The 16,981-nt window shown below is 34.1% G+C and overlaps 1 protein-coding gene across 1 annotated transcript in view; it reads left to right on the plus strand.

The window, feature by feature from the left end:
- ABCB5 (ATP binding cassette subfamily B member 5) overlaps positions 1-16,981 on the plus strand; it is a 142,530-nt gene that overhangs the window by 70,407 nt on the left and 55,142 nt on the right. Inside the window, exon 17 of the mRNA XM_023639344.2 lies at positions 14,372-14,533. Coding sequence (XP_023495112.1) covers positions 14,372-14,533 — 162 coding nt within the window. The remainder of the gene's footprint in view (positions 1-14,371; positions 14,534-16,981) is intronic.

Consider the following 16,981-nt stretch of genomic DNA (forward strand, 5'->3'; position numbering starts at 1 on the left):
CAACAGTGTTCCTACATTCCCCTTTAAGACACTACTGTCAGCAAGTCCCACAGTCTCCAAGACCCAGAATAGAATGCAGACTTGAAGTTTGAGAAAAGTTGGATTAGTATAGGCTGAATGTCCTCCCTCTAAAAACTTGTCGCATCAGACGAACCCAAACTGAGGGATAGTCTACAGAGTATCTGACTGGTATTCCTCAAAACTGTCAAGTTTATCAAAAATAAGGAATATCTGAGAAATTGTCACAGCTAAGAGGAGCCTAAAGAAACATAATGACTAAATGTAATATGGTATTCTGGAGGGGATCCTGGAACAGAAAAAGGGTAATAGGTAAAAATTAAGGAAATCTGAATAAAGTATGGACATTAGTTAATAATAATGTATTGATACTGGTTCTTTAGTTGTGACAAATGCACCATAGAAATGTCATATGTTGACACTGGGGGATACTGTGTGCAGGGTACATGGATACATGGATACTGTACTATCTTTGCAAATTTTCTGTAAATCAAACTATTTTAAAATAAAAAGTTTATTTAAAACACTAAAAAAACACTAACCACATTGTTACCAATTCTGTTATACCATTCTGTGTAAGCAAGGCTTAGAATTACCGCAAAAAAGTAAATAGGAGACTGAGGAAAACAAAAAGCAAACAATAAAAACTCTTTCCCCAAATATCATTCACTCATTAGTTTAATAAAATGACTATTTATCTGGCAATATGAAAAACAGAGGAAGCACTAAGCATTTTAATACTTAGACTTCCCTTCTACTGCAGAGTATGTTAAACATAAATATCTATAGAAATTCACATATGCTATAAGTGCTAGTTAACATTATTATCATGTGTCCATTATCAGACCTTGCTGAAGTTAAGAGAAGGAAGTCTTCCTGTTAACAATGCATTTAGTTGCTCCTCCATCCACTTTATCATTATATTTGCATAACATTCATTAAAATGTCTCAGTCTAATTCAGGATTTGGGGGGAACTTCAAGAATGGCCAACTAGAGTGCTGCATACAGATGCTTCTTTTGTTTGACTTTCTTTTTCTTAACTTTTTTGAGGTTTAATTGACTTACAGAAAACTGCACATATTAAAGTATACAACTGGAGAAGTTTTGGTATATATGTACACCTGTGAAACCATCACCACAATCAAGATAATCAACCAGTCAGTCTCAAAAATTTTCTCATGATTTTTGTAACCACTCCGTCCCAACCCTTCCTAACCCCTCCTTCCCCTGCCACTGATTTGTTTACTGCCACTAGAGATTAGTGTGTATTTTCTAGAACTTCATGTAAATTGAATCATATAGTATATATTCTGTTTTGTCTGACTTTTTTCACTCACCATGATTTTTTTGAGACTTGTCCATGTTGTGGAATGTTATCAATGTTCCTTCCTTTTATTGGCGAATAGTATTCCATCATACGGATATACCACGGTTTGGGCTCACTGTTATGGATGCCCATTTGAGTTATTTGGTTTGTTTGGAGTTTTTGGATATCACGGATAAGGCTGCTCTGAACATTCACGTGTAAGTCTTTCTGTGGCCATGCACTTTTATTTTTCTTGGGTAATTACCTAGGATTTGAATGGGTGGATCTTATGGTAGGAGTGTGTTTAATTTTTTAATTAAGTGCCAAACTATTCCTTTTACATTCCCATAGTATATGAGAATTACAGCTACTCCGTATACTTGCCAACTCTTGGCATTTTAATTTTGTCTGTCTGAATAAATGTGTAGTGGTGTCTATTGTTTTAATTTGTATTATTCTGATGACTAATGATATTGAGTATTTTTATGTGTTTATTGGCCATCCATATCTCTTCTTTGTTAAAGTGTCTGTTCAAATGTTATGCCCATTTTTTTAATTGGTCATTTATTTTCTCATCATTGAGTTTTGAGTGTTCTTTATATAGTCTTTATATTTCTGGATACAAGTACTTTATCAGATAAATGATGTGAAAATATTTCTTCCCATCTGGGACTTGTCTTTCCATTCCACTGAGTGTCTTCCAAGGAACAGAAGTTTTTAATTATGATGAAGTTTAATTTATCATTTTTTTGTTTTGTAAATCAAGCCTTTAGTGTCCTATTTAAGAAATGTTTGCCAAATCCAACATCACAGAGATTTTTCCCTACATTTTCTTCAAGAAGTATTATAGTTTTAGTTTTTACATTTAGGTTAATGATCAATTTTGAGTTAATTCCTGTACATGGTGCCAGGCATAGTTTGAAGTTTGTTTCATTTTGTTTTGTTTGCCTATGGACTTCCAGTTGTTCCAGTATCATTTGTGGAAAATATTGTCTTCATGCCACTGAATTGCCTTTGCACCTTTGTGAAAAATCAGTTTGTTCATCTATGTGTGGATCTACTTCTGTACTCTCTATTCTGTTCAATTGATGTATTTCTGTCTCTTTATGGCTTATTTTCCTCTTTTATATTTAATTATTTTCTTCTTGAATCTTTATTATTTCCTTTCTTCTGCTTACTTTAACTTGCTCTTCCTTTTTTTTTGTTTTCTTAGGTTGAATCTGAGATCATTTACTTGAGAAGTGTTCATTGGTTTCCAAGTATTTGGGGATTTTTCAAAGATCTTTCTGTATTGATTTCTAATTTAATTCCATTGTGGTTAGAGAACAAACTTTGTATGACTTCAATCCTTTTAAATTTATTAAGACTTGTTTTATGGCATAGAATATGGTCTCTCTTGGAAAATATTCTATGTAGACTTGGAAATAATGTGCATTTTGCTATTTTGTGTGGAGTGTTCTATAAACATCAATTATGTCAAGTTGATTGATAGTGTTATTCAAGTCTTCCTTATCCTTACAGATTCTCTGTCTACTTGTTCTATAAATTTTTGAGAGAGGGGTATTGAATTCTCCAACTATTGTGGTGGATTTGTGGATTTGTCCTTGTAGCTATATCCATTTTTGTGTCATGTATTTTGGAGTTCTGTTATTATACACATAAACATTCAAGCTTGTGATGTCCTCTTGATGAACTGACTCCTTTATCATTATGATATAAACTTTTTACTCTGGGTATATCCTTTGCTCTTTAATCTACTTTGTCTGACACTAATATAGCCACTCCAGCTTTCTTTTACTTAGCATTAGCATGGTACGTCTTTTTCCATCCTTTTACTGTCGACCTTTGTGTCTTTATATTTAAAATGTGTTTCTTGTAGGTGGCATATAGTTGGGTCTTGGTTTTGTGTTCAGTCTGACAATCTCTGACTTTTAATTTGGGTCTTTAGACCATTTACATTTAATGTGATTATTGATATGATTAAGTTTAAATTTATCATCTTGCTATTTGTTTTCTTGGTTTCTGTTTTCCTCATATTCTGCCTCCATTTGAATTAACTGAGTACTTTTTATGATTCCCTTTTATCTCTTTTGTGAGTTTTTCAGCTATAACTCTCTGTTTTGTCATTTCAGTGATGAGTTTAGGGTTTATAGTGTACACCTTTAACTTAGCATAATCTACCCTCAAATGATATTACATCACCTCACATATAGTAAAGGAACTTACATTAGTATATTTCCACTCCTCCACTTCTAGCCTTTGAACGATTATTATTAGACATTGTACTTATATGTATGTTATAAACCCCATACTACATTGGTTTTGTTGGGTGAGGGGTGGGGAGAGGGACAATAATTGCTTAGTCAATTATTTTTTAAAAGATTTAAATAAAAAGAAAAAATTATATAATTCCTCATGTAGTTACCATTTCCAGTGCTCTTTATTTCTTTGTGTATATTCATATTTCCCTTTGGTATCATTTCTTTTCACTTGAAGGACTTCCTTTAATGTAGCACCGTTCTACTCTTAAATAATTTCAGCTTTTGTATGTCTGAAGAAATCTGTTTCACCTTCACTTTTAAAAAGTGTGCTTTCTGGATATAGAATTATAGGCTGAAAGTTGTTTAGTTTTTTTTTTTTACATTTTGTTTCAGTACTTTAAAGACATTGCTCCACTGTCTGCTTGCTTGCATTTTTTCCAACGAGAAATCTACTATCATGTTTATCTTTGTTCCTTACTATGTAATGTGTCCTTTTTTCTATGGTTGCTTTTAAGATTTTTCTCTTTATCTCTGATAATGATTAATTTGATTTTGATATACCTTGGAGTCATTTCCTTTGTGTTTCTTGTGTTGAGCTTCCTCGATCTATGAGTTCATAGCTTTTATCAAATCTGGAAACATTTTGCCATTGTTTCTTCAAATATTTTTTCTCCCCTAATTTCAAGGATAACAATTACACATATATTAGGCTGATTGAATTTGTGTCAGAGCTCATTGATATTCTTTTAATTTTTCTTTTATTATCTTTTCTGTCTGTGTTTGATTTTGTATGGTTTCTATTGCTATGTCTTTGAGTTCACCTGCCTTTTCTTCTGCAATATCTAATCTGTAATTAACCCCGTCTACTGTATTTTTCATCTTAGACATTGTATTTTTCATATCTAGAAAATTGATTTAGGTCTTTTCTATAGTTTCTATGTCTCTACTTAACTTTTTGGACATTTGGGATACAGTTATAATAATTATTTTAATCCTTGTCTGCTGATTCTTACATTTATGTTAGTTCTGCGGCAGTATTGATTAACTGATTCTTCTCATTATTGGTTGTATTTTCTTGCTATTTTGCATGCCTGGTCATTTTTTATTGGACGTCAAAAGTTGTGAATTTTGCCTTGTTGGGTGCTGGTTGTTTTTATATTCTTAGAAATATTTTTCATATTTGTTGGGAGAAACAGTTTTAAATTACTTATGAACAGATTTTTTTTCATCTACTTTTAATTTTTCTTAGGCTAGACCAGAGCCATATTTAATCTAGAGCAAATTTTTCTCCACTATTGAGCAGGACTCTTTTGAGTACTTTGAGTACTCTACCCAATACCCTATGAAATATAAAGTTTTACAGTCATGCTGATTGGGACAGACGTTGTTCCCTCCCCTACATGAGTGCTCCCTGCAATCTTTTCAGATAGCTCTATCTCCAGCCTTGAGTAGTTTCCTCACATTCTTCTGCAGTCAGTTCTCTGCTGAATACTTGAGGGGGATCCTGTGAAGAGCTCCTAATTTCTCTCTCTGCATTTCTCTCCTCTCCAGGACACCTTGGTGTGAACTCTTGCTGCCTTGGTCTTCCCAGACTCTTAGCTCGACCTCTTTAACTCAGCAAATCAACCAAGCTTCACCTGCATTCATCCTCCCAACACTGTACCCTGAAAACTCTCTCCAGGCAATAAGTTGGGGCAATTGTGGTACTCACCTTCTGTGTTTCAAGCATCTCAGAGATCACCATGCTTCATTGTGTCATAGTATTCAGTGCTTTGAAAATAATTTTCCATTTATTTTTCCAGTTGTTTCTTTGTATCACATGGGAGGGTAAGTCTTATCCTTGATACTCCATCTTGGTTGAAAGCAGAAGTCTGTCTTTTATTTTATACAACTGACTCTTCATTTTTTTAAGGCACTGCTTTGATAGTCTTCTTGTCTAATATATTCCTTTTTTATAAAATTCAGAAGTCACCTATTTTTGAAATCATAGGTAGTAAACTGTCAGAGAGTATAGCTTATAAATATTATTTAAATGGAGTATATATTGCAGAACCAAAAATAGCTCTTTTTGTATGTATGCTTAGTATTATAAGATCACTATTCAGGACCAATAATTCTCATCATTACCTGCATTTTAACAGAAGGAGTTTAAATAGGTCTACTTTGTTTATGTGTAAAACTTACAAAAGTGTACACTTGTCAAATGAAAGCCTGCCTTTAGTGCTGGTGTACAGGAAAAGAAAACTTGCAAAGTATAGGAAGCAGTCAATGCAAAGGCCTTTAGTCACATTAACTGGATAATATCTTACAGAGATGCAGCAGGGTTTGTGGACTTAAAGTATTCAAAGCACCTGAGTTTGTGTGTCAGCATTGTCACCTACCAGCTATGTGGACTGGCATCTATTGCTTAACTTCTCTGAGCCTCAGTTTCCCTATCTCTCAGAGGGGAATAAGCGTAATTTCCCAATCAGTTCACAGGACTGTGTAAGCAAAACTAAATAGAGAAATGTTAGTTATAGAACCTTTTAAACTCTAATATTCTCTTCAAAACAAAAGATATTTTCAAAAGTAAGAATTATTTTTGCTATCAGTAGTTAATAATTAATCTGTAATATTTTTTGGCTCATTATGAATGACTATTTCATATGACCTTCCTACTTCTTTTTTAAAGACAATAGTACTGACTAGTGTGTCACCTGAAATTAAAATTATATATACATATACATAATTACAAATATGTATATGTAAAATTCAGTTGTCTTGAGTAAAAAGAGAAAAAATAATTAAAAAGTTCAAACTATTATATCTATAGTTATTTATTACAGCATGAATCATTTTGCCTTCATCATTTTACAACCTCGTAAATCTCAAAAATATTATAAGATCAGCCTGAATGAAACAGTAGAATCTGAGTTGAAAAAGACCTTCGAAGTCCTGTATCCATATGTAAATACAGAGTGATGGGTAATTTTTAAAGAACAAATTTCATTATCAACACCATTCCCCTGTTCAGACACCTCCAATGAGTTCTATTCTCTACAGAAGAAACACTCCTTAGCATTGCTTTACATGAACTAGCCCTAAATTCTATTCCTGTCCCCATGATCTTTCATTCTTCATTCACCTCTGCTATATGTGAACCTCAGTATTCTCCACAAATCCATGTTATTTTAGGCCCAACTGCCTGGTCTTGCTGTAGCCTCTACCACAATTGCCCCTCCTCTTTTTTTTCCCATTTGGCAAACTTCTGTCCATTTATTAAGACCCTACCCAGAAATCATCTATTCGGCAGTCCTTCTCTATTCAACTAGACAGTTAATCACTTCTATGCTCTGTAGTATTTTTATATAACTTCTATCATAGATTTATTACTTTATGTTGTAATTATTTTTCTGCCTCCCTTATTAGCTCTCTCTCAAGGGCAAGGACTTTGACTTATCTTTGGAATTGCCCTCAGTAAATCATCAAGGGTTTGCAGCTTGAAGATATTCACTTAATAATTTAAAAGCTATTACTTATTGCAAACTTTCTATGTATGAATCATGGTACCAAGAACATTAATCTGCATGATAACCCTAAAATATTGTTAGTGTAATTTTCTCCACTTAACAAATGAGGAAACTAAGACTTAAGGAGATTAAGTTATTAGTCTAAGATAACAAACCAAGAAATTGAAAGAAACAACATTCAAACCTAGGAATTGTGACTCCAGAGAACACAAATGATGAAGAAATTTTTGAAAATTAGATTTTCCATTATAAATGTAATATACTCTATAGTCTATAAATAAGATTACTTACCATTTGCACTTAATTAACTTATAATACAATAACAGTTATGTCCATCATCACATATGTCAGTGTAGCTGTATTATGAGTTTTTATTGAAACAGTGGACTCCATTCCTGTATCATTAGCCTTCTTAGTCTGTTGTTCATAAAATTTGCTTAGCTATTCATGCAATGTGATGATCTGCTTTCACACTAAAAAAATCAAGGGAAATTTGGCTGCCAGGCATATTATCTCATTATCTCCTATTTTTAGGAAAGAATCTGAAATGCAGGTAGGGCTGCTGGGGGCAGAAATAACCATCTATTCTATCTACTCTATGTGACAGGAGGTGTAGGTTAAATACAATACAAAGTTAGATGCTTTGAATAATAATTGATTATTAGAATGTTTTTGAGGTCATGACAAGAAGGGACCTTGCCTTGGATAGATGTTAAACTATCCTTTTTTTCCCTTTTTTATCTACCTGTTTAAAGGACTCTCTTAATATCCATTTTTGGGACAAACCCGCAAAGATACACCCACGTGAAGACATTTTTACCTATACCAATGGTCAGGGCCAGCTACGTAGTTTGTGGGGCCCACTGAAAAATGAAAATGTGGGGCGTCTTGTTCAAAAATTATTTAGAGTTACAAGATGGCAACAGTAGAGCATTAAGCCAAGAATGAGACTCTTCTAAGCATGGGGCCCTGAGCAGATATGTAGTTCATACACTTATGAAACTGGTCCTGCCAGTGGTCTCTTTACTGCTACCAAGAGTAGGAGGAACCTTAGAATGACTATGATATAGTAACCTAGGCTCACTTCTAAACTTTAGGCATCATTCCTCATTACTAACTCAAATTATAGCATTGGTTGGTTTTGTCAAGTACAAAATGTACATGCATGCACATACACACAAACACATATCAGGTGTGTATATGTATATACATATTTTGAACATGTATGTATATGTATGTGTGTATTCATGACATAAATATATATGTGTATGTGTTTCTCTGTGTGTGTATGTATATATATATATGACATTTACAGATAAGTACATTTCAAGAACCAAAATTAGTAACAATATCTACTTAATATAGAAGCCTAGCTTTGATGAGTTATAGTGTCTCATCCCCAATCCTGTTTTGCTAAGTAATTTTAAAAATTAAATTCCAAGTAGAGCACCCAATTTAGGTAGTAACTCCCTCACTATTGCCATTTGGAACCTGAGTGATATGTATGATTTTTCTTTAACTTTCCTGACCCTAGACCACAAATTAAAAGGTTTTAAGTTAAAATTACATAACTGTATCTCCTAGTTGTCCTGAGAAAGTTTCAGTTTATCCCTTTCATCCCACTCAAGAGTATCCTGGTTTGGATACTTTAGATTGTCACCTTAACATAAGCCAAATGTATCAGAATATATGTTTCTTCATTTTTTAATTTTAAATAAGGTACTGTAAAAATAATAGTAAAAAAAGGCCTTTAATCATAACAGTGTAACGATTTTCAGTTTTTCATAATAGTGTCTATTTGTTGCTCATGTGCATATATACGTGTTACTCATAGGAACAAAAGCTATCAAAAATAGAACATACTTTCCCAAATTATTTTAGTTTTTTTGCTTTTAAACAAAAATGAAATACATTTACATTAAATAAAATTAAGAAAAGAAGCATATAACCTATAGGCCCAATAATTAAATAAAAGTACGATTAGTATTTTGATATATTTCTATGTAGGTGTCTTTTCCTATGGATAGATTTCTTTCTTTCTTTTTTCTTTTGGACAGGGAAAGATTCACCCTGAGCTAACATCTGTTGCCAATCTTCCTCTTTTATTCCCCCTTCCCAAAGCCCCACTGCATGGTTGTATATCCTAGTTGTAAGTCCTTCTAGTTCTTCTATGTGAACTGCCGCCACAGCATGGCAACTGACAGACAGGTGGTGTGGTTCTGCAACTGGGAAACGAACCCAAGTCACCAAAGCAGTGAGGGTGCCAAATTTTAACCACTAGGCCATCAGGGCTGGCTCTATGGATAGATTTTTTTTTAACCTAGTTATAACATGCTGCACAAATTTTTTTCGTTAATTTTTTCCATATAACATTATATCATAAATCTGTTTCCACATTATTATTTAATCTTAATAACTATTGTTTTGAAAAGTTTCCTTCTCATGTAGATTTGGAATAGAAGAGTTTTAAAGAAATACTCATCTCCTTCATCAAGTACATCTACTGCAGTGGAGAGACCCTTTTCAGGGAATAGAAAACACCATACCAAATTCTAGTAGTAGTCCTTCCAGTGACTGGCTGAGGCCTTAAGCAAGCTTCTTAACTTTTCTGAGCTCCAATTTCTTTCCCTCTAATAGATAAGAATAAAAATATGAATGACAAAAGCAAATAGCAATAATATAACAGTGTTATTAATAGTTGTAATATTAGCTGTCAGTTCTTAAGTACCCAGAAAATTTTTAGTGTGCTTGTAGTATGCCAAAAGTATCAGTTATTGTGCTAGGCATTTACAAGAAATACACTACCTCAAGAATAGTCAAGATAATCTTGTAGAGGAGCAATGAAGCCAGAAGACTTAGATTAATAGATATCAAGGCCTATTTTAAATCTATAGTGGTTAAGACACTATAGCATTGGTACAATAATAGACAGACTAAATAGCACAGTATACAGAATACAAAAACAGACGCAAAATAATGGTCACCTGATTTAATGACAAAGACAACTCTGCAGTGCAATGGAGAAAGGATGATCTTTTCAAAAAATACTGCTGGGACAATTGGTTAACTATATGGGGGAAATGTACATTGACTCCTACTTGACATCACACACAAAAATCAATTCCAGATGAATTATAGATCTAAATATGAACGGCAAAAATGATGAAGATTGTAAGGTGAAAGACAGAAGAACATCCATGTGATGTTGGAGAAGATAAAGATTTCTTAAACATGAATTGTAAGAAATAAGTTGATAAATTGGACTTCACTAAAAATTTTAAATTCTAGCTATCAAAAGACCATTAAGAGAGTGAAAAGACAACCACACAGAGGGAAAAAGTAATTGTAATACCTAGTATCTGACAAAGTCCTCATATATAGAATATATAAAGAACTCCTGAAAGTTGACAAGAAAAAGACAGTTCCCATAGAAAAACAAGCAAAAACCTTCAATTCAGAGAGAATATCCGAATTGTCACTGACCATATGAAAAGTTGTTCAACTTTACAATCATCAGGAAAATGTAAAATAAAAGTCACAATGTGATAGTACTCACCTACCAGACAAAGACAGAAAGTACCAAGTGTTGATGAGAATATAGAGTAGTCATAACTCCCCTGCACTGTTGGGGATTTGTAAATTGGGACAACCACTTTGAAAAGCTGTTTGGCAAAATCTAAAAAAGCTGAGCATATGACTCAGCAATTCCTCTCCTAGGTATTCATCTAGTAGAATTGTGTACATATGCTCACCATAGAAAACATGTATAGGAATCTATTTATAACAGAAAAAACCCTGAAACTACCCAAATGCCAATCAGCAGTGGAATGGATAAATAAATTGTGGTATATTTGCACAATAGAATACTATTCAGCAATAAGAATGAATGATCTACAACTATACACAATAAAATGGATGAATCTCAAAAACGTAATGTAGAATAAAAATGCCCAGATGTAGAAAAGTATGTATACTGCATGATTCCATTTATATAAAATACAAAAAAAAATCAAAACTAATCTATGCTGTTAGAAGTCAGGACAGTGATTACTGGTGGTGTGGGTGAGTGGTAATAGTGATTGAAAGAGAGCCTGAAGAGGGTTTCAGGGTGCTGATGATGATGGTTTCTTAATCTGGGTACTATTCATATGGATGTATTCAGTTTGTGAAAGTGCATTGATCTGTACACTTATGTATTCTTTTCCATATGTTTATGATGCTTGTAAAAAGTTAAAACATATATTAGCTTCAGGAATACAAAAGATCATAAGAGAATACTAAGAAAAGCTATATGCCAACAAATTGGACAACCTAGAAGAAATGGATAAATTCTTAGACTCTTAAAACCTCCCAAAACTGAAGCAGGAAGAAATACAGAATCTGAATAGACCAATCACAAGTAAAGAAATTGAAACAGTAATAGAAAACCTCACCAAAAATAAAAGTCCAGGACCAGACGGCTTCTCTGGAGAATTCTACCAAACGTTCAAAGAAGATTTCATACTATCCTTCTCAAACTATTCCAGAAAATTGATGAAGATGGAGCACTCCCTAACACATTCTATGAAGCCAACATCACCCTGATCCCAAAACCTGACAAGGATAACGCAAAGAAGGAAAACTACAGGCCAATATCACTGATGAACATAGATGCAAAAAATCCTCAACAAAATTTTGGCAAACCGAATACAGCAATACATTAAAAAGATTATACACCATGATCAAGTGGGGTTTATACCAGAGACACAGGGATGGTTCAACATCTGCAAGTCAATCAACATGAGATACTACATTAACAAAAGGAGAAACAAAAACCACCTGATCATCTCAATAAATGCAGAGAAAGCATTCGACAAGATCCAACATCCATTTATGATAAAAACTCTCGATAAAATGGGTATAGAAGGAAAGTACCTCAACATAATAAAGGCCATATATGACAAACCCACAGCCAACATCATACTCAATGGGCAAAAACTGAAAGCCATCCCTCTGAGATAAGGAATAAGACAAGGGTGTCCACTCTCACCAATCTTATTCAACATAGCACTGGAGGTTTTGGCCAGAGCAATTTGGCAGGAAAAAGAAATAAAAGGAATCCAAATAGGCAATGAAGAACTGAAACTCTTGCTGTGTGCACACAACATGATCTTATATATAGAAAACCCCAAAGAAGCCATTGGAAAACTATCAGAAATAATCAACAGCTACAGCAAAGTTGAGGGTATAAAATCAACATACATAAATCAGTAGCATTTCTATACTCTAACAATGAACTAACAGAAAAAGAACTCAAGAACTCAATGCCATTCACAATTGCAACAAAAAGAATAAAATACCTTGGGGTAAATTTAACCAAGGAAGTGAAAAGACCTATACAACGAAAACTACAAGACTTTCCTGAAAGAAATTGATGACGACATAAAAAGAGGGAAAGACATTCCATGCACATGGATTAGAAGAATAAACGTAGTTAAAATGTCTATATTACCTAAAGCAATCGACAGGTTCAATGCTGTCCCAATCAGAATCCCAATGACATTCTTTACAGAAATAGAACAAAGAATCCTAAAATTCATATGGGGCAACAAAAGATCCTGAATTGCTAAAGCAATCTTGAGGAAGAAGAACAAAGCTGCAGGCATCACAATCCTTGACTTCAAAGCATACTACAAAGCTATGGCAATCAAAACAACATGGTACTGGTACAAAAACAGGTGCACAGATCAATGGAACAGAATTGAAAGCCCAGAAATAAAACCACACATCTGTGGACAGCTAATCTTTGACAAAGGAGCTGAAGGACTACAATGGAGAAAAGAAAGTCTCTTCAACAAATGGTGCTGGGAAAACTGGACAGCCACATGTAAAAGAATGGTCGAGTTTCATTCTTTTACACCTTTCACAAAAATAAACTCAAAATGGATCAAAGACCTAAAGATTAGACCTGAAACAATAAGTCTTCTAGAAGAAAATATAGGCAGTACACTCTTTGGCATCAGTATCAAAAGGATCTTTTCGGACACCATATCTCCTCAGATGAGGGAAACAATAGAAAGAATAAACAAATAGGACTTCATCAGACTAAAGAGCTTCTTCAAGCAAGGGAAAACAGGATTGAAACAAAAAAACAACCCACTAGTTGGGAAAAAATATTTGCAAGTTATATATCCAACAAAGGGTTAATCTCCATAATATATAAAGAATTCACACAGCTCAACAACAAAAAATCAAACAACCCGATCAAAAAATGGGCAGGGGACATGAACAGACATTTCTCGGAAGAAGATATATGGATGGCCAATAGACACCTGAAAAGATGCTCATCATCACTGATCATCAGGGAAATGTAAATCAAAACTACACTAAGATATCACCTTATACCTGTTAGAATGGCAAAAATAACCAAAACAAAAAGTGACAAATATTGGAGAGGTAGTGGAGAGAAAGGAACTCTCATACACTGTTGGTGGGAATGCAAACTGGTGCAGCCACTATGGAAAACAGTATGGAGATTTCTCAAAAAATTAAAAATAGAAATACCATATGACCCAGCCATCCCACTACTGGGTATCTATCCAAAGAACTTAAATCAGCAATTCCAAAAGTCCCATGCACTCCTATGTTCATCACAGCATTACTTACAATAGCCAAGGTATGGAAGCAACCTAAGTGCTCATCAACTGATGATTGGATAAAGAAGATATGGTATATATATATATATATATATATATATATATATATATATATATATATACAATGGAACACTACTCAGCCATAAAAAAGGATAAAATTGTCCCATTCACAACAACATGGATGGACCTTGAGGGTATTATGTTAAGTGAAATAAGCCAGATAGAGAAAGACAAACTCTGTATGACTCCACTCATAGGTGGAAGTTAAACACATGGACAAAGAGAACTGATCGGTGGTTACCAGGGGAAAGGGGAGTGTGGGGAGGGCACAAAGGGTAAAGTGGTGCACCTACAACAGGACTAACAATGAAAAGGTGGCTCAGATTAAATAGTCTCTTGTTTCCTTTCTAGTTCTAAGATCCTATGGTTTTATAAATCCACTGATTTGGAGTGTAATTAACTTTTTGACTTTCTTTTTATTTTAATTTCTGTTGGCCTTTCTAATCTATTAAAGTGTCCAAATTTCTATATCCAAAAATAAGACTTTGATGTTTAAAATAATACTATAAGAATTTTCTTGAATATTGCAGAGTTTATTTCTACTAATTCTGTATTTCTTTTCTATATTTATTGTTTTGTAGGCAAGCAAAGGTCGAACTACAATTGTGGTAGCGCACCGACTTTCTACTATTCGAAGTGCAGATCTGATTGTGACCATAAAAGATGGGATGGTGGTGGAAAAAGGAACACATGCTGAACTAATGGCAAAACAAGGTCTATATTATTCACTTGCAATGTCACAGGTAATGTTTACATGACATAAATTTATGTTAGCAGAGTCTTTTTTAACTTTTCAGAGATCATACCACACTAGAAAATGGAAGTCCTGAATTATAGTCTTGAGTTTCACAAAGCAACCAAGGTTTATTTATAGTTCCTCAGCGAAGAAATTCAGTGTTTCTAATATCCTCAGCATTGCACTAGATAATATGATGAAGGTTAAAGGACTAATGGGTACGTAGCACCTAATATTTGCCAGGTACACTACAGGCTTCAAAGCTTGTATGTGGCAGATCCAGAACAGTCTAACTCTATATACTATGATCTTTTTGTTAGAACACAAAGAAATGTAACACACAATTCCTCTTTAAAGACTTAAAACTTAGCTACAGAGGCAAAATGCAGAGTCGTGTATACAAATGTCACAAGTTATAGAAATAAGAAACCAGATTGATGAGGAGAAGAGGAGCTAGATTACCCATAGAAGATTTCATGAAGAGGCCTTGAAGGCTGGAAGGTGGGAGGTGGAAAGGGAGCAGAAGTCTAGGTAGGTGAAACAGCTGCATGGAGGTAAGAAGAAACTGGGTGTGCAACTAAACAGAAAGGAAACCAACCTTCTAAGAATAAAGATGTGTGTTGGGGGAAATGGAAAAAGTTGGATAGTGAAAGTCAGATCATGGAAGTTCTTGGAAGCCAGGGTTGAGATCTGAGAAGGTTGAGATTTACTGTGTAGGAAGCACTTAATACAGTGCCTGGCACACACTGGGAACTCAGTAAATATCTGCGGAATGAAGGGATGCACACCTAAATCCCTAGCATATACATACCACATCCTCACAGATCAGATGTGGACCGGAGAGCTCATGTTGGGTGGTTGAAAGGAGGCGTGATTATGCTGGAAGCACATTGGCAAATTCCTGATTTTTAGGATCCACATTTCTGCATGCTATGTGACCCTCCCTACTTGATTTCACATAGCTTTTTCATTAGGGCACATTAATATAAGTGATAGGGATTAGGCTTTAGCTACCTTCATCATTCTGGCCCAGCCTTCTTCTCTTGACCTGGAAGGCAATCTTCTTTCCAAGAGGTCTTCTACAGAAAACTAATCTCAGCCCTTTTCAGTTTATTTTACTTCTTTAACTTTCTGTTATATTTTTATGTCAATATTATTAGTCCATAAATTAGGAGATTTAGAAGGGTATGAACCTCCTTCCCTTCATCAAACCTAAAAGTTCACATTCCAAACCCTAGCTTTTCCCACAGTGCTAGAATGAAGTATTTTTAAACACATCCTATAAAGCAATGATAGTAAAAAAACAAAAACAAAAACAAAAAAAGTTTGCAAATGTAGTCTTATATTGATTTAAAAACTACCCAATTCCGGGACTGGCCCCGTGACTGAGTGATTAGGTTCGCGCGCTCCACTTCGGCAGCCCAAGGTTTCACCGGTTTGGATCCTGGGTGCAGACATGGCACCACTCGTCAAGCCATGCTGAGGTGGCATCCCACATACAACAACTAGAAGGACCCACAACTAAAAATACACATCTATGTACTGGGGTGGGGGGCTTTGGGGAGAAAAAGGAAAAATAAAACATCTTAAAAAAAAAACTACCCAGTTCCAATTTTATTTCATATAAGGCCATATTTTTCTTTAAAAATAAAAGTTAGGTGTTATTTTCCAGTTAAATTTGCATTATTTTCATCCAACAGTAGATTTAATAATTTATGAAGTCATTAAGTTCAATACTTTCAAACTAATAACAATAAAAGTTACTAACTGTGGTCAGATTGACCCTATTTTGAGATTTTTTGAAACTACTGCCTTCAGATCTCTTTTTTGAAGTAAGGCATCTTTATTTTTCACTATAACTAAACTAAACTCCATTATTAGGTCTTAGGTTAAAGAGTTTCACAGTGTAAGGAAAACAAAAATGGAATGTTTGTGATGTGAATGCATAGAAATTTAAAATACCTTATTCAAAATGGGTTAGTATTCTCTGATTACCTAAAATAATATTTATTCTGATATAACAATACCATTTTAAATATTAATACTTAATGAAAATTATAATATTCTGGGTACTATATAGTAAATATAACATACAAGATATCTACATAAACAGTAACTCATTTCTGAAACTTTGGATGCACTTATTTGCCACTATTGCCTATAGTGTCCAAATGAGTCAATTTATAAGATTTTATGATAATCATAAGTATTACAAAGTTAATGCTGCTAAGAGAATCAATCCTGAGAAGCAGCAAAGCAAAGTGGTTAAGGTTATGAGCTCTGGAGACACTGCAAGTTGAAGCCCCAACTGCCACTTAATAGTTTTAGGACCTTAGGCAAGTTTTTTAAATTCTCTGTGCTTCAGTTTCCTAATCTCTAACATAGGGAAAATAATAGTAACCTACTCAAGAATTGCTGTAGTATTAAATGAGTTCATTCATGTAAAGTGCTTAGA

This window comes from Equus caballus, chromosome 4, assembly GCF_041296265.1.
Source record: "Equus caballus isolate H_3958 breed thoroughbred chromosome 4, TB-T2T, whole genome shotgun sequence".
NCBI lineage: Eukaryota > Metazoa > Chordata > Mammalia > Perissodactyla > Equidae > Equus > Equus caballus.